The 25,312-nt window shown below is 41.2% G+C and overlaps 1 protein-coding gene across 1 annotated transcript in view; it reads right to left on the bottom strand.

The window, feature by feature from the left end:
• Window positions 1–25,312, bottom strand: part of FER1L6 (fer-1 like family member 6) — a 137,339-nt gene that overhangs the window by 5,391 nt on the left and 106,636 nt on the right. Inside the window, exons 32-40 of the mRNA XM_065895151.1 lie at window positions 24,920–25,045; window positions 22,354–22,481; window positions 18,343–18,513; window positions 15,174–15,334; window positions 12,795–12,937; window positions 10,515–10,603; window positions 9,954–10,052; window positions 7,646–7,887; window positions 5,965–6,128 (exon numbers count right to left, since the gene is read on the bottom strand). Coding sequence (XP_065751223.1) covers window positions 5,965–6,128; window positions 7,646–7,887; window positions 9,954–10,052; window positions 10,515–10,603; window positions 12,795–12,937; window positions 15,174–15,334; window positions 18,343–18,513; window positions 22,354–22,481; window positions 24,920–25,045 — 1,323 coding nt within the window. The remainder of the gene's footprint in view (window positions 1–5,964; window positions 6,129–7,645; window positions 7,888–9,953; window positions 10,053–10,514; window positions 10,604–12,794; window positions 12,938–15,173; window positions 15,335–18,342; window positions 18,514–22,353; window positions 22,482–24,919; window positions 25,046–25,312) is intronic.

Below are 25,312 nucleotides of genomic sequence, written 5' to 3'. Positions count from 1 at the left end.
TAAACGCTGCTCCTCCTTCCGTGTCTCTCCACACAAAGGGTTCCATGTCCTATTTCAATCATCAGTATTCAACCAAGTACCAGGTAGAGGTCTTAAGCTAATAATATCCTCCAAATGTAATTTTAAATCAGAGCTAGAAAAAATGGACAGTGTGAGAGACTATTAACCTAATGACATCTATGGATGGAAGAAAATGATAAGGAAAGGGCCTAAAAGACTAGATTGGTTGTATCGTATCCATTGTTTATGGGCTTCAAACTTCACTGGGCCTGGAGAGTGGACGCTGGGGGAGGCTGAGAAGTGATTGTGTTCAGGTTGGACATGCCTTCTTCAGCAATAATTATTGCTTATTAAACACAACTGTCACTCATATGAGATGAGGCATTCTCATACATTAATGGTGGGAATGTGTACTGGTAAATCCTTTAGGAAGAGGAATATACACCTATACATACATACATACATATATATATATATATATACACACACATATATGTATCTGCACACATATATATGTATGTGTGAGTGTATGTGCATTACAGTATATAGTCATACTCTGGACCTGTGAATTCCATTTCTGGGTAGCTAATTAAGGAAATAATTCAAAACTCAGATAAACCTTTAATGCACAAAGCATAGTCATTATTCTTTTGGATGTTCAAATTGTCCTATTTTTCACAATGAGATGTTGTGTAGGAGGATATCCATAGTCTCAGGAGATGCATAGGGAGTCTTTAGGGGTAAAGTGTCAGAATGTCTACAACTTACTCTTAAATGGTTCAGCCAGTGTGTGTGTGTGTGTGTGTGTGTGTGTGTGTGTGTGTGTGTGTATACTATAGCCATATATTCACATATACAGACAAAATAAATATATCAAAATGTCTACAAATATTAAATCTAGGTGGTGGGTATACGGCTGATCACTGTACTATTCTTTCAACTTTCTTTCTGCATGCTTACATTTTTTTAATGCATGTATGTTGAGGGAAAACACGATTTAACTGTAGCATTTCTATTTTGAGAATACAAAGAATTGATAATATTCATAATAAAATGTAGGGGAATGCTCATTGTAACACTGAATAAAGCAAAATGAACAAGGCGTTATTTTTAACATAGAATGATCACTATTATATAAAATTAACCGAAATCTATGCATATTGGGAATAACCAAAATGTTAGCAATAGTTTTCTTTGGGTGATGTGCATATGGGTGCTATTTCTTCCTTTCCACATTTTTGTGTCTTTCAAATTTCCTATAAATGCATATAATATACTTTGTCTTAAAAATGCTCTTCACATGAAAATACCTCCCCTCCTCCACTCCTGGAGAATCTGAATTTGCCACATACTATTTAGATGATTTGTCTTTCTACCAGCTGCCTCAGCTAAGCTGTGAAATTCTGGGTGGCAGAAATGTGTCTTATTGACCATTGAACCTTTCTTTAGCTGCTAGTGTACATGGCCACAGTAAATGCTGACAATTGTTTTTCACACTAACCTGGAGGCAGTTTTAGTAGTTATGCTCTTGGGACTTACCTGGGCTACCAACTGTAGACTTGTGAGATTAACCTGTAAAAGAAACTTCCTGATCTCCATCTTCTAAAGGAGTGATTTCTTTGAAGGTTGCTTTTAGTAGGATAATGCATATAAAATGCATAATGCAATGTGTTTCATGAAGAACATGTTCAATACATATTCCCTTTCCTTCTCCAAGGGGTACCCATTCTTTTGCCATTCCACTGGAGCTGTTTTTCACTTACTATCCATATTCCACACTAGGAGCTGCGTGATCCAAATGTCTAAATTACACTGCTTGTGTGTACAGATAAGCAGCTTTAAAAATAAGCCTGGCAGGTGGCAGTGCCCATAAACAAATCCCTCCTGGCTGCTGGTAATTGGAATAAGACGACAATGATGTTCTGACTGCTGGCTTCAAGGCACGGGAGGGGAGTTCATGCAGAGTTGGAATTAGAGAATGTCTTTGCTGGAAACACACCTTGGAGGCACCCAGTCCAGACTACTCATTTTACAGACATGGAAACTATAAAAATTAATAAACAGAAATCTCAATTAAAATAGAGTTGAGAGACCTGAAAGGGGAGCTCTCATGCCCTATGCTGATAGCAGAGCCTAATAGGAAGAAGAAAGACTTTCTCTTCTCACCTGGCAAGAGCTCAGCCAATGAGAGACAGTCATGGCTCAGTCAGTGAAAAGCCATGGACTCTGTTAACTATAGCACTCCCAACTTCCTTTCCCCCCTCTATAAAAGAGTTCTTTCCATTTTTGCTGGGGATTTGCACATGGCTAGCCATGGTTGCAGACCTCAAATTACAATTCTTTGTTAACTCCAAATAACCCAATTTTTGCAGGAGAAATAACTAGCAGTCTATTGTTGGAGCATCTATCAGCACTTTATTCTTTTTTATGGCTGAATTCTATTCCACTGTATGGATATACCTGATGACATATTTAAAGCCGTTTAAAAATCAAAATGGAGTAACTATGGTTCAGGCATCCAAAATGGAGCCCGGTGGGACCTCCCTGGTGGTCCAATGGTTAAGACTCGGTGTTTCCAATGCAGGGGACCCGGCTTTGATCCCTGGTCGGAGAACAAAGATCCCCCACGTGTTGCACAGTGCAGTTAAATAAATAACAAAATGGAGGCAGGTGACCATTGTGGATGCAGTTGCAGACATGTTGCTAAATCACTGGGAACTTGAATTTTCTGAACTGTATCAAATTCTAGGACACTACTGGCCATCTTCAAAACAGTATCTGCTAGCAGCTGCTCCCTGAAACCTTGTAGTTTCAAAGGTTCCCCAACCCTTTTGCAACAATGTAATCATTTTGAACCCCAACCAGTTCTTGTTTAATAAGCCCCCTTACTTCTTGCCAGCTCCAATCCTAGTTCTTGACAAACAACCTGTGTAACCTTGCCCCATTTTGCTTTATAAGCATCCCCCATTTTGTAGTCCAACAGAACACAATTCAAATACTTCTTGAATCTGTGTCTCCCGGGCTATGGTCCTAACAAACCCCAAATAAGCACCTCTTTACTTCAATAAGGTCTCTGTTTCTGAAATTTCGGTTAACATACCACATTTTGTTTATCCATTCATCAGTTGATGGATATTTGGATGGTTCCACTTTGGGGCTATTATGAATAATGTTGCTATGAACTTTCAGAACACTACTTTTTAAAAAGGTCGCCAGGAGAGGTACAAATTATTATGTATAAAATAAGCTACAGGGATATATTGTACAACACGGGGAATATAGCCAGTATTTTATAATAACTGTAAATGGAACATAACCTTTAAGAACTGTGAATCACTATATTGTACACCTGTAACATATAATATTGTATATCAACTGTACTTCAGTTAGAAATTAATTAATTTTAATAAATAAATAAATAAAAGGTCGCCAGTGACCTCCACGCTGTTAAACCCAATCGACACTTCTCTGCTTCTTATGCAACCACCCAGGAGCATTTGACACAAAGACCCAGCTGTCCGCAAAAGACTCTCTCCTCTCTGGGTTTATGTCTCAGCACATTTTCATTATTTCTTCCTACATCTCTGCCTACTTCTCTTTCTCCACTTGTGACCCTCTCCCACCCATTGTCCCCATTGCAGTGAGGGACTGTTTCCTGTGTGAATCAGATCCCCTCACCTCCCTGCTAGAAACCATTCACTGGCTTCCTGTTGATCTGAGACTGAAACCCATAAACTCTTCAACATGGAGTCTGAGTTCTGCATGATCCAGCTCTGGTTTCCTCTCCACTTCATTGGCGTCACCCTCTCTTCACCCTGCTCCAATTGTGTGAGGTTTTTGCTTGTTTGTATTTTAATTTTTCCTATGCACTTAACTCATTCTCACCTCAGGGCCTTTGCCTGTGGTGTTTGCTTGGTGACAAATGCACTTCCATATTTTTCCCTATGGCTCACTACTTTTCATTCTTTAGGTCTCAACTACAAAGGTTCACAGAAAGGTCTCTAACCGCTGTATGGAGTGGGAATATCTGCCTTGGATATGCCTTAACTCAGCACTTCCCAGCCCTTGTTTTAAGAATTTGCTAGGCAGAGCAATTCTCAGAGCTCCCTGAGGGTCTGTTTCTCACACTGTAATCCTCAGTTTGGCTCAAATAAAATTCACTTTTTTCTCTTAAAAAAAAAAAGAAGATTTGCTTTCTTGGTGTGCCTGTGGGTGACTCGCTGTGCATTTGTGTGTTCATCTATTTACCCTTGTGTGTCTGTCTTTGACATTGGACTATATTATTCTCAGGGCCTATCCTTTAATAGATGCTCAATAAATATTTGTTGAATGAAATGAAGAAATAAATTACATGGAAAATAGTCAATTAGGATCAAATTAAATAACAGAAGGGATCTGAACATATTTGGCAAACTCTGCAGGGCTATAAAAATATAATAGATGACTGCCATTATGTAATACATATATAATCACTGCCATTTGTTTCATAGGAAAAGGAATTATGTCAAAAGGTAAGAATTTGGATTTCAGGACTTGGCATTCCCCATTTCCTGACCTCATATTACATTCTGACTGACAACTCTGACCAGTGGGCAGTTAGCTGTCCCCATGGGGATATTTCATGACTCCAGGCTGCACTCATCATGGTTCTTCTACTTGGAGTAGACATTCTCCTTTTCTTTATCTAGAAAAGGCCTTTCATCATTCCTTGTTCTTGAAAAATCTGTGCTGTGCCCTGCTTGACCCCTCAACATCCTCAGAGGGGATTAGCTCCTCCCCTCTTCCTTCCCTGTGTCATTTTCACTTTGACTATTTCATGCAGAATGTACTGTTGATACATCTGTCCTCACTGGACTCTGAGCTGGTTGACAGCACAGGCCATGCTTACTTCATTTCTGAACCCATCCATTCGTCAATCAAGTCACTGACTGAGCATCTATTATGTGTTAAGCCGTGAAGCCTGGAGCGGAGTACAGAGGCTGCCACGTAGTAAAACCTCAACGCATACTTGAGGAGACTGGAAGGAAGGAGCCTGCTTGGATCCTTGTTCTTTTGATCCAATCCCACCAGATGGGACTGAATTGAGAATGGAGGGAAGAGAAAGCTCCTAGAAAACATACTAAGACTAGACACCACGGAGTCAGGTCAGCAGCTCCCAGTTAAGTTCAAAGAAATCCTTGTCTTGTACCCATTGAGCCCATAGCACAAAGAGAGAGTAAGCAATCAGTCTCTATGCAGACCTGCTACCTGAAAGGTCCTAACTTGCGTTTGCTTTTGCCGTTGGGCACTAGGAACAGAGGAGAGAACACGCTCACCCCAAGAGGAGGACAGCAGTGAAAATAGGCCCCCTATGCTGGCCCGGTCCCTTTCCTCACCTTCACTGAGCACTTAAGTCCTCCACCCTCCCTTACAGGGGAGTGACGAGCGGGCTGAAAGAAAGGGCAAGAGAAGCTTTCTTCCTACGATTTGTGAAAGGTCCGAGTTCCTACAGCATGTGTCACACAGTATGGACCAAGTTGGCTAGGCAAGCACAGGGGTAAATGGCTCTCCTTTCTGCTAGTATCCTCTTGAGCAAGTTTTAAAAGGATGGATCACTTTTTAAATGGAGTTTCACGTTTTGAGGGTGAAGGGATGAAGCAGTTGTATTAAAATTGTACATTAGTCAGGACTTTATGCGTAATTTCAAGAAATGTTGAAAATAAATTAATGCCGGGGCATATGCTGAAGGTAAGAAGATAGAAACCCAGCCTGATATAGATCACTAGTAAATCAAGCATGCTGAATGGAAGGCACAATGCATTTATACATTTTTCAAAATTCTCGCTTCTCAACAGAACCTCTGCCCTAAAGGGCTCTATGTCATTTTAGGGCACTTGACTTGAAGTTTACAAAATGACTCATTTAAAGAATATGAGGTCCCCTGCCTGCCCCACCCTCACCCCATCTCCTACAGCTGTCACTTACCATGAGTTCTTTGCTTTTAGTGAAAGGCCACCAGCCCCGCACACGCTTTTGCTGGAATATGGATATCTTGCTCTCCTCACTTGCATTTTCAAACTTGGTGAGGTCACAGTCTTTGGCAGCCTTAGCTGCTCGGGGAAAACTATTGAGGTTCATCTCCAGGGAGCCTGTGAAGAGATGTCCTTAACAGTTATAGAAGGGCTTGAAAATCCATCATCATCCTCATTCACCCACTCATTCATCCATCCACTCACTGGTCATTCAGTCAGGACCACATGGGATCCACAGGCATGTGCCAGGTACTGAGGGCACAAATATGACCAAGACATGTTTGGTGCATTTAAAGCATTAGTAATATGGCAGCAGGTAGAAGACAAGGGCAGAGCTACCATATGTAACTTTCAAACCTTAGTTTCCGGTGTCATCTGTTGGGCCTCTTCTCTGCTCCCTGAGCGTGATCTGGATTACGTGTCTATCCTTTGAGCTGTTCCCTGCCTTAGCACAGACAGCCTGTAAGAACCTCCTCCCCCGACCATACCTCTGTCTCTGAGCCCACTAAACTGCAGGTTGGGGACTCAGTCTTACTGTCTTGGTAGCTGCTCTCCAGTACCATCGTGGGCTCTCAACACTGTTTTCTCTTTTTAAAAATGTTTTATACATTTTAAATGTTGCTTTCCATTTACAGTTATTACAAAATGGTGGCTGTATTCCCTGTGTTGTACGATACCTCCTTGAGCCTATCTCACACCCAGTAGTTTGTACCTCCCTCTCCCCTACCCCTATCTTGCCTTTCTCCCCGTCCTTCTGCCCACTGGTAACCACTAGTTTGTTCTCTGTCACCTGTGAGTCTGCTTCTTTTTTGTTGTATTCGCTAGTTTTCAACAGTGTATTTTCAATGAGTGAATATAAGCCAGAGTAAGATAATGCCACGAGAATGTTCTATTTCTCTCTCCTTAATAACCTTTCCTTATTTCGAAAGTGATATATGTTAACTGTGAACATTTAGAGCATGCATATTAGCAAAAAATTGAAATCTTTTTTTCTATTATTTTTCCACCTCCCGAAAGTTGACGACTGTCCTACTTATTAGTTCATATCCTTATATCAGTCTTTCTGTCTCTTTGGCTATCTCTGACTATCTCTTTCTCCTATAAAAATAAACCTATTTTTTACCGAAAGGGGATTTTTTCCTATACACTTTCTTTCACTTAATGCACCCTGCACAACTATCCAACTCATTAAATATTCTAATATTTTAATGGCTGCAGGGTTATCACTTACTGAGTGCTTACTATGTATGAAGCACTGTCCTTCGTTTTTAAATTATATTATCACATTTACAGCTCCCCTCTGAGGTTGTAATATTATTATCCCCATTTTACAGCTGAGGAAAACTGAGGTACAGAGGAGACCAGTAATTAGCTCAAAACGTAATAGCTTCTTAGTAGTAAAGCAAAGGTCAATTTTAGTCTGTTTGAATATGTATCTTCCACCATAGGGATGCACCGTAACTTACAGAGTCAATCCCCTATTAAGGGCTATTTGGAGTGTTTCAATATTTTGCTATCAAAATTATTAAATAGCATTGAAATTACTATCCCTGGAGCTAACTCAGACTAAGTTCTTCAAAAGCTGGGACAAAACCCTCAACATTAATATGAGCTTGATGAAGCCACTGGCTTACCCAGAAAATCATCTGAAGACAGCCTTTCAAAATCCCAAACCTGAAGCACCAACACAGCTGGTGTCTTACACTCCATCTTCTCTAAGGAAAAGATGTTCTCCCTCTTGGTAATGACCATTTGCTTCTCTGCTGGGAGATACTGAAATGGAAATAGAAAGCGCCAGTTGAAGTTCCCCTCTCCAGTCAGAGAGTTGTAATGCACGTCTGTTTCCTGCTTGTCATCTTCCAAACCCTTTAACCACCTGAATAAAGACAGAAAAAGAATTAAACACTCAGAGCACATTATTCAGGCATCAGTATAATCAAGAGCGATTTAACTAGTTTCATTGTGGTCACAGATCCATGGTTTTAAAATTATGATATAGTTAGATTTAGATGAAAGCTTCCATTGAATCCGAAAGAGATAAATAGGGATCAAAGGGTCGGAAACTGAAACAAGACTCTCGGTCTAAGTCAGGTTGGGGGATTGTCTTCAGTTCTTGGGTAGATCTGAAGCTGCACTCAGTAAAAAGGGAGAAGTCAGGAAATGTGAAATGAAAGTGTAATCTGAGTTTCCTCTCACCTTGGGCGACCTCTTTATAACACGTACCATTTCTGCACCCACTACATTACATTGCTACATTACATAGGAAAATTATCTAACCTCTCTGTGCCTTTGTTTCATCTGGAAAATGGAAGCAATGACAATATCTAGTTCATAGAAATTCAGAGGAATTATATGAGATAGTGTATGTACAGTGCTTTGTGTACTCCAAATGATCTATTATGTTATTTCCTCTTAGTATTATCTGGTCTTTTTCCTCCATGCCAAGTATAAAGTAAGCTACAATGAATACATTTTCCCCTAGTAATTTATCCACAGCTAATTAATTCTTGAGAAAAAAGGTATTTTTAATTCAAACTAATTGATAATGCCAAACTACTTGCTTTCTGAAAGCAGACATCCCTCCCTCCACCCCAACCCACCCTGGGGCAGGGGAGGGTAAATACCCTTCTATTCCCAGAGGAGTGGTACCACTCGGGGTATGGGCACAATAATTTAGCTAAAGATGGTGCTCGGTCAACCAATATATGTGTGGTATCTCTTACGAGGCAAGGAGTGAGCTAGATGCTAGGGGAGTGATGGGAGCAAACAGGGATGGTTCCTGCCTTCATGGAGCTACAGTCATGGAGGGAAGAGGATGGAGGGAGATACGTGGGATGGCAAAAGTCACCAGTGAGGGATGTGCAAAGGCCCTGTGGAAGAAGAGGTGAGGACCCATTCTAAAAAGGGAAAGAAGCTCGGTGTGACTAGAGAGCAGAAGGCAAGGGGGAGTATCGATCCAACAAGATGAGTCTGGAGACATAGGCAAAGTCTAGTCATGTGTGATATTTTAGGACATATGAGGGATTTGGATCTTTGTCTAGAGAAAATAGGATGTCATTAAAGCGTTTTAAGTACAGGACTGATGTGCTCAGGTTGTGTTTTGAAAAGATAACTCGTGTTTCAACAATAGAGAACAGATTATTGGAGGCAAGACTGAATAGGGAGAGACCAGTTCAGATAGTATTGGTATTTCAGTGACCCTAGCAGGAAATGATGGGAGGAAAAGATGATGATGGTGATGTGGTGAGGTGAAGAGAATGGACAGTGCTGACAGCTATTTTGGGAGTAAAATGAACAAGACTTAATAATGTACTAGAAATGGGAGTGTCAGTGAGGAAGGGGGTTTCTTGTTGGGGGAAAACAAAGAGATACCAAAATAAGGCTGAGATGAATTGACTGTTTCTGAGATGAGTTTTATCTGAGGGTACATGTTTAAGTCACACTGTTTCTGATTCTCCACCACTTCACCTCCCTCCCTGATTAGGGGTGAAAAGGAAACCTACAAAGACATTTGTGTTATAGCCAAGACGTAAGAGAGAGACACAAAATATTTAGTTTCCTGAGTCCTAGGTTGGTAAAACTAGCAAACGGGAAGGTATAAAGTTTAGCTTTTGTACTAGGCTTATAATCTTAACACTTAATCTTTCATCAATAGCACTACAGCTCTCTACCTCCTTCTGGTGTAAACGTGTTTTGAATGTCATTCAAAAAGTTTAAGCATCCAATATTTAACTGAAAGAGACATTTATATAATGAGACTTCCTCACAAAAATATTTCATGGGATAATCATTCTTAGCAAAATGACCAAATAAGGCAAATATTTGACAAAGAAAGTGACCTTATCTAACAAGGTGAGTAAGATGGACTCCTTTTGTGAGATGGTTAGGGGTTAAAGAGGTGAAGAGAAGGAAAGGGGGTATGGAGTTTGCTGGTAATCTTACCCTTTAACATAAATATCACTTGATTTTTGTCCTGTGAAGATATTCTCATCCTCTAAAATGACATCTTCCGTGTTCCAGATGGTCACTCTCAATTCATACCTGGGATAAGGGAAGGCAGACTTAGGGTGAAGACCTTGGACGCTGAGTCGATTGGTCTCTATGTGATTCTCGTACTGCTTTGAGTCTATAAGCTTCCTCAACTTTACCAAGTTCAAAAATGTCAAGACTTAAGGTCTTCATTCCATCAAAACCACGTGTCCCAGCTGGAATCGCCAAGAACATGAATTTCTCTGAGCACATCCTCCTTCCATTAACCGACATTTTTCAGAATGTTGAAACTCAGGGGCTCCTACCATAAAACAGGGGCCACCATTTCAATCCCCACCACTACTATTATCACCACCACTCACCCCCTGCTGTACTTGGTCGGGTGGAAAGTGAGGCACGATTATCAGGTGTCAGCTGATTAATGTAATGTATCAGACACCAGATCAAATGACATGATCCTTTAGTCTGAGACCTTGGTCTCTTTCCTTGAAGGTGGGGCTGCAGGTTACTTACCCTTTGGGTTTCCTTGGCGAAATGTCAACAGGAGGTCCAGGCTGAGGCATATCTTTGGGAAACATGTCCACCCACATCTGCAGGCGGCCCTTGTTAAGAAGACATCCTTTAGATTTTTTGCGGGGGGACATTATCACATGGACACTGACCATTCACGGTGTTAACAGATCCCTTTACTAGTAATGGATATTAGGTACATATAATATAATATAATGTAATATAATAAGGATATTATCCATATTATATTCAGAATATTTGTTGACAAAGACAGAACTTATATTTTTATTAAAAATTAGAACATATATCAAGAGGAGTGTATATCAAGAGAAGGGGAAGGGTAAGCAAAACCTTATTGCGCACCTACTATGTGGTAGACGCAGTGCTATGCACTTGAAAAGCATTGTCTCATTAATTCTTCCAATATCCCCACTAGGTAGATGTTATTATTCCTACTTGGCAGATGAGAAAATATCTTGCCCATGTTTACACAGGCAACACGTAGCAGAGCCTGGATTCAACCCTTGTCTGCTGACTCTAGAGACCCTGCTCTTCTTACCAACCCCTAAGGATTACAAAGATAACACTATCTGTCAGAAGAATCATGCTTCATTGCTTCCAATGTACCTTAACATCCATTATCTCCATCAGTGCTCACCCCCAGCCACGTTTCTGTGCTACACATAAAAAAACTAAGGTTCAGAGAAGTCAAAGAAATTATCTGAAGTCCCGTGGCTAATTAGTGGCAGAACAGGGCCTTCCATCCATTGCTTTGGACTCCATACATCAAAATGTACCCTGTTGCAAGGGATGTGAGAGCCCAGGTGGGGAGAAAGTCCAGTGGATTCCATATTCAGGTCTGTTGTATGCATGCTAATTGCTCCATCAGCTCAGGCAGGAAGGTGAGTGATCAACAAGGGCTGGGATGGTCAGGGGAGATTTTATATGAAGTAAGTGGGGCTTCCAAGAGAGTGGGAAGGATTTGTAGGATTTGGGTGAACGAGAGGGGCTTTGGCTAGGAAAAAAAAAAAGAGAATTTCCATGGGAAGGGGCAATGTAGGCGAAGAGTTAGCGTTCGGGAAGAGAAGAACCAATTCAATGGAGGATTATATCCCTAGGTCTCTAAAGAGACATTAACATTCACCGTTAACCAAGAAGCTACATCTGACAGGCAAAATGAAGGATACCAGTAACCAAAAGATTTCAAACATCTGGTAGTAAATCTTAGGAAATAGTCATAAGCTTCTACATCTGATAAAAGTTTATCCTTTCAAGACACGCCCTCACACATGCTATCACAAGGTTTATACCCCAGCATTGCTGGGATAGCAGTGTGGGAGTTCCTGCCCCATTATATTCAAGCCCACATGCTTTGCCCAGACTACACAGCGAGTGAGTCCAGAGCTGGGACAGAACTAGGGACTCACACTGCCTGGGTTAAATCCCACCTCTACTTATTACCAGCTGAGTAACTTTGAGCAAGTTACTTAAACTCTCTGAACCTCAATTTCTTCATCTTAAAAGTAAGGATTATAATAATTTCATCGTGAGGCTGTATTAAGAAATAAGCGTGAGGTGACACACACACCGGTTTGTCTAGGAAAATCGTGGTGTGTGCCCCTTGTATCAGCTTAATTATTAATAGTGCCTTCTTTCACTCTCAAAATGGCCATAATTTGGATAACTAAATCTATGGCCATCCTAGTTAGGTGAGATAATTTCTGTAAAGGGCCTAGGACATAAAAGCCAAACTGTCTTTTCCACACAGTTTGTTTTGCCAGTTCTTCAAGGTAAGCCTCCATCTATTGCTTCTTTGGGAAAATTAGTGGGCTGTGTGGTTACTGATAGATCTTTGGACAAGGTCTTGGGCACATCAGATGAGTTTTGAAGTTTCTCAAATGTCAGGATTCTTCAGAAAGAATGTGGTAACTCAAATCATAAAAGGGAAAGAGCACTAAATCCTACTCTGATTTTAGGGCAGAGTTTCTCAATCTCAACATTCGTTTGGGGCTGAATAATTCTTTGTTGTAGAGGGCTTCCCAGTACAGAATAGGATGTTTAACAGCATCTCTGTCTCTTCCCATTAGATGCCAATATCACCCCCACCCACGTGAGACAACCAAAAATATTTGAGACATTGCTAAACGTCTGGGACAGGAGGGGTAAAATTGTCCCTGGCTGAGAACCATTATTATACAGCACACAAGATTAACTTGTAGGGGAAAAGTCATTCTCTTCAGGGATGAACACTCTTATTGGGGCCAGAACTGTCTTGGCCACTACCTGCTCCATTCCTGGCTTATCCCTGTGGTACAGTGGCCGAGTTTCTACGTGCTCAGGAACCAGCCTACACCCAACCTCCGGGATATCCTCCCAAGAGTGTAAAACGCTGAGGGCCAAGTGCTCGTACGACTCCACCGTCTCATCTGCATGGAAGAGAGAAAAATAAAGAGACTTGTCAGATGTGTTCCTGTAAGGTGATAGTCATGGGCTGTCAGATGCGTTTTCAAACACTCCCTTAAAGGTTCATTTAAATATACCAAGGAACCGGGAGAGAGAAAAGACAGTGAAAGAGAAAAAGGACGAGAGAATGGAAAGAGGTAGGAGTAGAGTGGTGGGAAGGGGAAAGAGATTGAAAGTTAAGAGAGCCAACCTATCTACAAAACTGAAACAGACTCACAGACCTAGAGATCAGACTTGTGGTTGCCAAGGGGGAGGGGGGAGGGAGAGGGAGGGACTGGGAGTTCGGGGCTGGTAGACGCACATTATTACATTTAGAATGGATGAACAACAAGGTCCTACTGTAGAGCACAGGGAACTATAGCCAATCTCCTGGGACAAACCATAATGGAAAAGAATATTTTTTTAAAAAAGAATGTATATATGTGTATAACTGAGTCACTTTGCTGTACAGCAGAGATTTGCACATCATTGTAAATCAACGATACTTCAGTTAAAATAAAAATTAATTAAAAGAAAGTTAAGAGAGTGGGAAATGAGATGGGTTGACCAAAAGATCCAGAGCTCAGTCAGAGTCTTGGAGTACTGGACTCCCTTCACCCCTTGAATCAGACTCCTTCAGAGTCTACGAATCACAAACTTGGCTGCAAGGGACGAGAGAGGGTGTGTTTCCTGGAGACATAAAACTGTTTGCTAACACCATAGTGGGAGAGGGCCCGGAGAACCAGTGTGACCCTAAGCAATGTGGTGAAACAGCCACAATGTGTGCTCATCGACGTCTCTTGACTTTTCTCATTATTGCTTGGGATCTCCCGTCTACCAACACTTACTCCAGAAAAGATTCTCTGATCTAGCATTTTACCAAAAAAGGTAATTCATGACAAAAACTGCCAGGAGAAATGATACTCACAAAATAAGGCAAAAATTGTTGATAGAATAAAATCTTCTTGAACAAAGTTTAGGATGGCCAAATTCGACATAGGAAAGTTGAACCAAAAAAAGGCTACCAAAAGAATCTCCCAACAGCAGTCATTACAATCAGTAAAAGTCAATAGGGATGAACAAGTAATCAATGAATTAAATCTTTGTCAGAAAGTTTCATCAGTCAAGAACTGATCTTAATGACTATAATTTCAGATTTTTGGTGGGCAAGTAAACTGGTTAATCGTGAAATGTAGAATACCGACCAAGGGACTAAAGTGGCTTAATAGAGTACATTACAAAAAAGTATTTTTCTCACAGAAATTCATCAATATCATTAATACACTAAATGTCAATAACTCTGCATGCATGAACCTCTAAGAAGTTCTTGGGGCCAAAACAACAAGGTAAAAAGAAATCTTGGCATTGAAGTGGTGGGATCAACAGAGTGTCAAAACACCCTGTAGCAGGTACTTAATCGGGCTTTTTGCATCAGGAGCACTGAACCATATATAGGTAATTTTTAAGCATCAAATGGACAGGTGTGACAGTACAGAAATTGTTCTATATCCTTAAAGTAAAGGTGGCTTTTTTTTCTTATCCTAAATTTATGAAAGGCTCTCTGGGATCTTCCTGGTATGTCCTATGTTGCTCATATGGAAAAATCTGTTTCTTGGTGTTGAAACAGGAGATTGGTTGGTATAACACTTATGGGGGTAATTTGAGTTGTGTCCAATTATTTATTTTATGTAACATTAATTTTAAGGTATTGTCTATCTTCTGACACAACAATTCTACTTATACGATATGTACTGTAGACACATCAGAAATATGCAAAAATAGGTGTAAGGATGTTCGTGGTAGCATTAAGTGTCACTACAAAAATGGACACAATGGAAATAAATGTCACAGCCATAAAATAGAATATTATCAAGGATTGTTTCAAAGAACAGAGAATTGTCATAATCTATTGGAAATAGAAAATGCAGAGTATAAAACTGTAGATATGGTACATTTAAAATTATGTAAAAATGTGCCATATTGCACACGTACTGTGCAAAATTTATATCTCTGTAAAGAAATATACCAGCACGCACCATGGTTATCTCTGAATTTGGGAATTAAGAGTGATTTTCATCCTCCTCCTTACTTTTCCATATTTTCTATTGTGAGCATGCATTAATTTTACAATAAATGAGCATTGTCTTCAGTCACCAATACCACTGAAAACAGGCTTTTCAAAAGAAGAGCCATGTCAGCGGGATACATTGGGGGAGTTACCTGTGTCCTCCTCGGTGAAGACTGTTTTTCCAGAAAAGACCTGGTTTCCTATCTGTATTTTCCCAGGGCAGAAGTAGGGGCCATCCAGCTTGTTGTCTTTGCAGAGCTTGGTGAGGATTTCGGTGGGTTTGGACGTGTCTCTCCAGGCATTGTATCCTTCTCTGAAAAGTGGAGGAGGGACAGAGGGTGAGGTCCAGCCTCCCTGGGAGCCACATCTGAGGTCCCGGTAAAAAGGACCACCTAAGGATGATCTGTGTTAATCCTTCAGATTTAACTTGACCTTCTACATGCTTGGGGCTAGTGTTTTCATTTTATCATCTTCTCTCTCTTCTGGTCAATACCTCTGCATAGGTATGCTTGTACAAAAGGCAGAACTTCTGAGCAGCTTGACATAAACATTCCTTACAGGTAGTTTTGGATATTTTTTTAAAGAAATGCATCCTTTAAAAAAAATCTGAAGTGAAATTCACATAACAAAATTGACTATTATAAAGTTGACCAATTTGATGGCCTTTAGTACTTTCACACTGTTGTGCAACCACCACCTCTATCTAGTTCCAAAAAATTGTCATCACCCCGAAAGAAAACCCTCTACCCATTAAGCAGTTACTCCTCCCTGCCCCTACCCCACCCAGCCTCTGGCAGTCACCAATCTGCTTTCTGTCTCTGTGGATTTCTTTGCAGGTAGTTTTTGTTTACTTTGTTCTGTCCCTAGCAGAATAGCTATTTGGCTGCTACTTATTCTAGGAAGAAAGCCTAGCTCATCCTTCCAATTTCTCTGCTTCTTTCCTCCCTTCTCCTCCTCCGCCAACTCATGTCACAGGCAGGAAGTCTTGATGTGCCGTTTCTCTAATCAGTTATTTCCTAGTGGTGAGTTTCTAAATCTTTTCAACCCCTTCTTCCCTTAAAAAACTAGCTGTTTGGTTAAAAATTATTAACTTGCAATGAGATGCTCCCTAGGAACCATGACCAAGCTAAGCCTGGATTTCTCTGCGCCCTGGGATGCGGGATTCATCAGAATTTAATTTGTTTAAGCATTGAAATAAACCAAAACATGGCTATAAAGCAGTTTTCCTCCACTGGGCCAGAGATATGAGGATCCTGAAAAGACTCCAAGCCACCCCCAGAGCCATACATAGGCCTCCCCAGAAATAAGTGCTCTTGTTTATTTTTAAAACTTCAGAGAACAACTTCCCTGACTAAATTATCCTGGTCCCTGCTAGTTCTACTGTCAGGAAATTCTCCTGAACAAAAGATCCACCATGTTTGCTTGTGGCTTCCTTTACCGACTTCAGAGTGAGCACAGCTAATCATTCTCTGCATGGTACCCTCTCAGGGACTTGAGAATGATGCAAATACACCAGGAGGCTTATAAATTCACTACAGTCCCAAAACTGAACCGGCCTTCTAGGCTCAGAGAAGAACAGGCCAGCAGTAGAGACTTGTCTGAAAAATCATGCCATGGAGGAAATAGATGCTCAGACTGTGTTAATGAGAGTGTAAATTGGTCCAACCCTTCTGGAGAGCCATTTGGACATATATATTAAAAGTCTTTAAAGTGTGCATTCCTTTTAATGGAATAAATCCATATCTATGGATGAACACTGAATGAATTATCAGAAAGGTTTGCAATGGCTTTTGTATGGGAATGTGCATGGCAGCAATATTTCTAATGGAATAAGAAAGAAAAATATAAATGCCCTGAAATTCAGGAAGGGAAACTGGTTATATCATTTTATAGTAAATTTATATAATGGAACGCCACTATTAAAATAATGACTTTGAAGAATATTTAATGACATCATAAAATGTTTATAAGGGTATAAGTCCAACAAGAAGCTTACAAAATTGCATGGATAGTATGAGTCCAACTTTGGGGGAACTAGAATAGAAAAAAATACTAAAAGGAAATACATACAAATTTTTTAATGTAAATTTTATCTCTGGATAAAATAACTTGAGCATCATTTTGTACTTTCCGTATGTCCTAAATTTTCTACAAGGACTATATATTACTTTATATTCAGAATAAATATTTCTAAAATTATACCATGGAAATCTAATGGATGTTTTTATATTTTCCTAGCTGATATTTGTAAGAGTTTTCTTCTTAAGATATTAAATATATCATACTTTAAAAAATAAAGCTGGTCTCTGTTGCTCTGTCTCATTTCTAATTGAACATTAAGGGAATGTAGTATTTTGATCGTAACTCAGCCAATATCTTTATTTAGACACCTGCTGCTATTTTTGTCTTTTATGAAATTTTTGTCACCAAGAAAGGCAGGATTACATTTTTTCCTTCCAGATTGAGTTGGTGTAGTGTATTCTTGGTTATTAAAATACTCATAGCTTTGGGACTTTGAAATAGTAAATATTCGTGGTGTGTGAAATAGCATGATACATAACTGTATGATCTTAATTACATAAAAATGGATGCTTAGTCATGTAGATATAAAAACAAGACCTAGAAGGACACATCAAACGGTAAACTGCTTGTAATTATGGATGACTCTGTTTTTTACCTCTTGTGTTTTGGGTTTCCTATTATGCACATGTTAGCTTTTAAGAAATAAATGAAAAAAAAAAAAAGAAAAAAAATGAAAAAGAAAAAAAAAAGAAATAAATGTTATTTTAAAAGCCTTAATAAAAGTAAAAATAAAGCAGATAATTTATATTTTAAAATTAATCAGAATTCAAATATCTTTGTAAAGAGTGAGAGCTGGACCCACTTTTCCCACATGTGTAAGATGGGGATAACACCTTAATGGGTTTTGAGAGAACTGAATGAGATACTCCATGCGAAGTGCATGGTATATTGTAAGCACTCATGAGTGTTTGTTGTAATTAACTAGGATATTGGCATTTGTATTATATTAGTCATTCTTCCGGCATCATTCCCCACTGGGAACTCTGTCCACCAGGCCCAGCTGATCTAATGAACAAATACAATTCAGCTCTTGACTCTTGAAGAACCTGCCCTGGGTTCTAAATCAGTTTTGCTTCCCCAGCCCCAAGTACCCTCAAGTGCAGTGAGCAGTTGCCCCAAACTAGCCCTGCTGACATGGAGCACATCTGAGATATTAAATCTGGGCCTTGGCTGGCCTTCCCAGCACATGGGCTGCAGCCTCAGAACACCAACAGTGTCTCCATGGGAGGAATAACTTACATCTCATATTGATTCTGCAAGCCACAGATGGCTCGGTGTTTGCTGTAGAAGCGGTTCTCCAGGTCAATCCTTGTCTCACCAATGAGGTCATCCATCCCGATCATGTCATGGTCATAGATCAGCACAGAGAGCAAGGACTCCTTTGGGAATGTGGCCTGGATCTCAAATGACCTGCCATCCAAGCAGAGGTTTAGGAATCAACAGCATTTAGTGATACAGAGAACTTTTCCCTGCTTCACTTTTAGGCCACCTACAGTCCATATGAACTCTACACTCAGCAACCCAGTTACTACTTAATGGGTGTTTATGTGGTTTAATTTTTCATTGAGATGCAACCAATTTCCAACTCTTTTGTCAGTTTTCCAGTAGCCAATCATCTCCTCTTTTGTGGGCCATGCCTTGCAGTCTTCAACTAGGGTGACAGCAAGAGGGAGAGGAAAGTCTTAGATTTTGGTCTCAAACAGGACTGATTTCTAATCTGGATTTTGAATCAGCCACTTGCCGGTTGTAATACATCGGGAAAGTTATTTCGTCGCTCTCAGCCGCTTTATGTGTAAATGGGGATAAATATGTCTTCTTTATAATATAGCAGAGTGGCTAAATGTGATAGTGTTTGTATAAACACAGATTTTACTTCCAGGCATTCAACCTGGTGCCCAATAATTCCCTTTCTCCTCCATTGTTGCTTCATCAGGGAATACCAGCTGGGTTTATTTGAAATCCTACTGACAATGGAAAATCATTAGAACACAGACTTGCAGGACTGGAATGCTGTCTCTACAAGATTATTCTGAGCCCCTTGAGAACAGAGACCTCTTCATCTCCACATTACTGGAGGCTGCACTTCACCTGCAGAGAGTAGACACGATAAATGTTTCCTTGAACTGTAAGGGATCTCAGAAATCACCATATCCAATCGCTTCATTTTACAGATAAGGAAACTGAAATCCAGAGAACACAAGGGACTTGCCCAGGATCCTAAATCAGGTCAAACTGGGATAAGTACCAGTTTCCTAACTCCTGGTACCGTTCTCTTTCCACAATCTCACCCCAATGCAGTGTTGAAAAGAATAGCAATGCTGTCGGATTTCCCGTGATAATGCATTATCCGTGCTACTGAGCGTTAGAGAAGATAATTAAGAATTAAATTGGGAGTGAAAGCCTGCATTTTAGGGAAATGTGTTCTTGAAAACAAAATCAAGGATACACCAGTGTTTCTCCAGTTGTTCCTGTCTCTGTCTGCCCTGGGACAAGGTGGGGAGGCTGGTCTGGGAACAAAGGACAGAGAGGATGCGCAGAGGAGGGGAGAACAGAGGACCCATTATTTCCCTGCCTGTCCTCAGGCCTGTCTGGGCTGCTGCCGTCACGGTCAGGTCCACTCCCACTCTCCAGGTTGCTAGGGACAGCAATCACAGCACAGCCTGGAGCCAATTAGCCCTCCCCAGAGAGAAAAAAGCAGAGATGCTGGACAGCTCCAGTGCCTGTAACTGACTGATGCTGGCAGCTCCTGCAGGCCAGGGATACAGCTATGCAAAAAAGAAATTCGTTTCTTCCACCTGAAGACACAGTATTGCCTCTCTGGGGCTCTAAGATTTGGATTTGAAACTGTAACTGATATTCTAGAGGCATCTCACAAGAAAGCCCCCAGCCACCTCTGAGCTTGGCCATCACCAAGCTGCCGCCACCAAGGAAGGATTTATTAAGTGCTTAACTGCTCCTGGCAACCATGACAGAGGACAGAGGGCTCAACTGTTCTGGTCCATCTCCCAGAGTTGTGTGCTATGTGCTCACAGGTTCACCTCTCCTGAATTTTCATTAGCGCTGCCTTAGAAAAACTACCAAAAACAGCTCACCATGGTTGGACTTCCAGTCATTCGGGGATAGACTAGGCTTATACCAACGTGTGTGTGTCATTGAGATAGGATCCCTAGAAACAGCACTGGTGTGAGAAAAGAGAATGCATCCTGAAATGGGTGAAAACTGAGCCTTGTAGAAACATTCAGTACCGAAAGCTTCAGAGCAAAGATGTCTCACTGTTTCTTTGCCCATTCATTCATTCTTTTATTGATTCACATGTTCATTTGACATTTATGAGATATCCATTATGTGCCAGGCACTGTGGTTATTAAGAACATGAGGAACGACCAACTCTGACCAACTCTTCAGACATGTAGCCCCTCGGGATGATGGGGTCCCATGAAATCCCACTGAAAACTGACTGAAGGGTAGTTTGTCAATCTGTTTGTTCATTTGCTCATTCTACAAATATTTAAAGAGCATCTGCTCTGTGCCACACCCTGTCCTAGGCGCTAGGGATGCAGCATTGAACAGACTAGACCAAGTCCCTGCACGAATGGAGCTTACATTCTAGCGGGGAGATGGGAGACAGACATAAACACACCAATTCATGTCACAGGTTATGAAGAAAAGTAAAGCAGACCAGGGGCCAGGGCATCAGGGGTGGAGCCTGTGATATCCTCCTATGGGGAGGTCTCAAAGAGGAGTTCCCCAGGCCCCAGGTCGGGGATGAGAGCCCTCCACTCTCCCTGCTGGAACACAGATTGAGCCAACAATGTCTGTCCCTGAGTAACAATTAAATATACATCCAACAAAGCATCCACACCTGGTGGGCTTCTGGAAGAGGCTCTGAAATGCCAGAGGCAGGAGGGACTATTCCATCACCCTCTTCTTTTGTTTACCACAGCCATAAACGGAGGCTATAAAACCAGTCTAATTCATGGCACTGTGGTGAGAGCAGCTCATAAAACGACTGCAAAGCACTTGACAAAATGAAGTGCTGGTTACGTAAACAGCAGGTAATGATAAAGGTCATCTCCCGGTCAGGGAAGCAAGGGTAAGTTTCCCCAGCATGTCTTTTAAATCATTCTCTTTCATCTGAACAGGCAAGATTGTTTATTGCCTTATTTCCTTGGGAGCAATAAAATGTAAGAGGCTGGTGCTGATCAAATGTCAGAGGGTCCAAAGCTATCACAAATGTGTAAATGAATTTAAATGAGGTGGATAAAGATTTCATCCCAGCCTCCTTGTTACTCCGGAAAAAAAGACATTAAATACACGTGAGATGTGTGCATTGCTAAAATGATTTTCAAGGGAGAGCAGAAGGAAGCTAATGAGTTTTGAGTATCTACTATGCGCTGTCATAGACAACATGCTAGGTGCTTGTCATATTTAATCTTCTAAAGGCGTCTGACAGTCAAGTATCACTGCTATTGTTTTACAGATGAGAAAAACTAGGACCAGAGAGGTTAAGCTGTCTGCATAAAGTTACTCAGCCTGTATGTGGCAGAGTGAAACCCAGGTCTGCTTGACTCCAGAGTTATTGGCAGTCAAGAGCACAAACCCAAGCAGGGAACATAATGTGTGACATACCCTTTTAGAAGATAAATGGGGTGGTGGGGTTGCTGTGAACTGGAGAATGCCTGGTTCACCTAAACATAACACAAGTGTGATGCATTGTAAACACTTCGCAGGAAAACAAAACACAGGCGGGGGGGTGCAGTTCCACTTTTTGACTGCAGGGGTCACCTCAAATGAACTGCAAGATGATATGATGGAAAAATCTCTTTGGTAGAAGACAAAAGACCAAACATCCGGCCCCTTCTCTTCTACTTATGAGCTGTGTGAACTTGAACAAGTTTCTAAACCTCTCTGGGCCTTGGTTATCTTGTTTGTAAAAAGGAATTCTCTCCAAGGCAGGAGGCTGAATCTGTTCAAGTGGTGTCTTAACTTTGAGATCTGGGAAAATCATTATTGGAAAACCATGGCCGTGAAGACCATGCAGAACCAAGCTGCTGAAGGGACCGAGGAAAGAATTTAGCCCTTCTCCATGAAGAGAGGCTTGATTGGCTGTTATCCCGGGCAGGAGTCGGCATTTAATCTCCTGCACTGTTTGCTCAGACCCACACACGTATCCACACCAAACACCCTACAGCAGCACCATAAGAACAAATGCAGAGAGGACAATGCAATGAGACCCAGGTGGCCACTGACCTTCCAAATACCGGGTTCAGTTGTTTAGGGATGTATTTGTCCCGGTCTTTGATTTCAGTTTTGCCAAGCTTGACCACAATGTAGGGATCCGATTTGCCATCTGGATCAGCTGGACTAAGATTAAATGCCTGGAGAAGAGAAAAAAAAGCCCTTTGGTCCAGTGGTTCTGAACACTGGCTGGCACCGGGATCCCCTGGGAGTTTTAAAAAATACTGATGCCTGAGGTCTATTCCCAGACATTCTGATTAAATTGGCCGTGGACTTGGGGATCTTTAGAAGCTCCCTAGATGATTCTAGTGTGCAGCTATAAAGTTAAGAACCACTGTTTTAGCCTCTCTACTCTGCTGTTAAAAGAAAAGTTATCAGCTTTGCCCAAGTTCTACTTTCTCTGGAAAGCAGCCCTTGGCACAGAGTAATGAGGAATCTGCTGGACCAGGAAGCAGATGGCATGAATTTGAGTTCCAGTTCTACGTAGTCATGTGATCTTGGGCAAAACATGTCATCTCTCTGAGATTAATATGTAAAATTATGGGGTAGACCTAAAGCCTCCTCCCAGAAGTAGTGGACTCTGAATTCATGACCCCGTCAGTCTTGCATTTAGCGCTTGTCAGCTGAGAAACGATCTGTTTCCGTCAGGGAAGACCAGGGTAGGGAGCTGGTGAGGAAGGACATGGAGAAGATGGAGAAACTGCAGAGATGAGAGCTGGATAAGAAACAATCGCATTTTTAGGACTCTGTCTTACAGACAGGAGGGTATAAGCACACAAAGCTATATTTTCAAGGTTGTTCATTAGAACGTTGTTTAATAGCTAAAAATTGAGAACAACCTATATGTCAATTACTTAGGGAGAAACTCCATCCAAAATTGTCCCTCCCCTGCTGGCCCCATGGTCTAGTGGTCAAGATCCTGGTTTCCATCCAAAATTGTCCCTTCCCTATTTACTCTCGTCACCACATTGCCCAATTTTTTTCTTTTTTACTGAAGTATAGTTGATTACATCCCCCAATTTTAATTCTTTATTTAGCAGTTATCTCTGACATTCATCTTGCTTATTTATCTGTTGTTTATTTTCATACCCTCCTAATGCCCACACCACCCCCAATTAGTTATAATTTTCATGAGAGCAAGGATACTGTCTGTCTTGTTCATTACATTAACTCCAGGACTTAGGACAGGGTCTTTCCAATATTTGTTGAATGAATGAATAAAGGATACTACACGTATCCTTTATTGGATACTTCTAGTATCCTTTATTGGATCCTTTATCCTTTATTGGATAACTTTACAAGTTACTTCTCATCTTTTCAACTAGACTGTGACTTCCTCGAGGGCAGGCACGGTGTCTTTTTCCGTCACGATATCCGTAGTGATTAGAACATGCCTGGCACATGGTGGTCATGGCCATGATGACATTGCTGCTAATAACAAAGGAAACATGAGAACTGCATGATGGAAAGGGGATGTTTAGTTGTCCACTGGCATTAAAGAATAATTCATCTTTGTTTTATGTTTCATTTCGGTTTCTAAAAACGATTTTAGGCAATTTAAGCAAAGAGTTAATATAAAATATAATGACTACAATCAAGTAAGATTATGAAAATCAACTCCAAGGTCAGGAGATGAAAACAAATACATGAACCATAAATGTCTAGTACGCAGTTGCTTTGATTGAGCACCAAATTTGGCCCCAAGCTTCCTGGCAATCAGACCAAAAGTTTCACAATTAGTGTTTAGTGCTCTCATTATCAGAAAGGAGGAAGCCTAGGGCAGATAATATTTTTCTTGGAAATACACTGGAAATGAAATTTCTGACTGCGGCAGAACAGAGGCTTAGCCCCGGAGGCGGGGGAGGACTGCACAGTGGCAGCTGCCCTGTTCTGCCCTGGTTCTTCCCGCTGTCTTGCCTGTGAGCTTCCTGCTTCAGTGCTACTTGGTTTCCTGCCCAGCTAGCAGGCAACCACAGAGAGCAAATAAAGCTACACAGAGCAGTCCTCTCAGCCTGGGAAATATTTTCGCTCAGTGAAAAGCCAGCAAAGGTCCATGTTACCAACCAAACATCATACCCTCTGTTATGGACTGAATTGTGCTTTCTCAAAATTCCTATGTCAAAGCCCTAACCCCTAATGTGACTGTATTTGGAGATAGGGCCTTTAGGGAGCTAATTAAGGTTAAATGAAGTCATAAGGGTGGTGGTTCCCAGGCTGTGCTACCTAATCCGATAGAACTGGTGGTCTTACAAGAAGAGAAAGAGACAACAGATTTCCTCTTCTCTCTCTCTCTCTCTCTCTCTCTCTCTCTCTCTCTCTCACACACACACACACACACACACACACACACACACACATACAGGAAAGGCCATTTGAGGACACAGCAAGAAGGTGGCCATCTATAAGCCAGGCAAAAAGGTCTCACCAGAAACCAACTCTGATGGTACCTTGATCATGCACTTTCAGCCTCCAGAACTGGAGAAAACGAGTATCTGTTGTTTATGTCACCAATCTATGGTATTTTGTTATGGCAGCTCTAGATTAAGACAACCCCTCAGAGTAAACAAGGATGCCTCACCGCAACAATGTACACCCTGATCAGGACTTTGATGGGGTGGTTGGATGGAATCCCTTGCTGGATTCTCAGCTGCTTGCTGTCCTTGATGCTGGAATCCTCGGGGCTTTTGTAGATGCAGAAGGAGCCCTGGAACCACAAAGCACTACCCATTGAAACAAGATAGTCATATGCCCCGCTGAAAACCAACCATGTAGAGGAATCAATTATTGATACACGCAACAACTTGGATGGATCTCAAGGACATTATATAAGTGAAAAGAGCCAATCTCAAAAGTCTCATACTGGAGGGTTCCATTTATACAACTTTCTTGCAATTACAAAATTATAAAGATAGAGGATAAGTCAGTGATTGCCAGAGGATAGAGACAGTCACAAGCAGGGCATAATTATAAA

This window comes from Phocoena phocoena, chromosome 17, assembly GCF_963924675.1.
Source record: "Phocoena phocoena chromosome 17, mPhoPho1.1, whole genome shotgun sequence".
Lineage (NCBI taxonomy): Eukaryota > Metazoa > Chordata > Mammalia > Artiodactyla > Phocoenidae > Phocoena > Phocoena phocoena.
The sequence above is the reverse complement of the archived record's forward strand: the minus strand, read 5'-3'. Positions and strand labels throughout refer to the sequence as shown.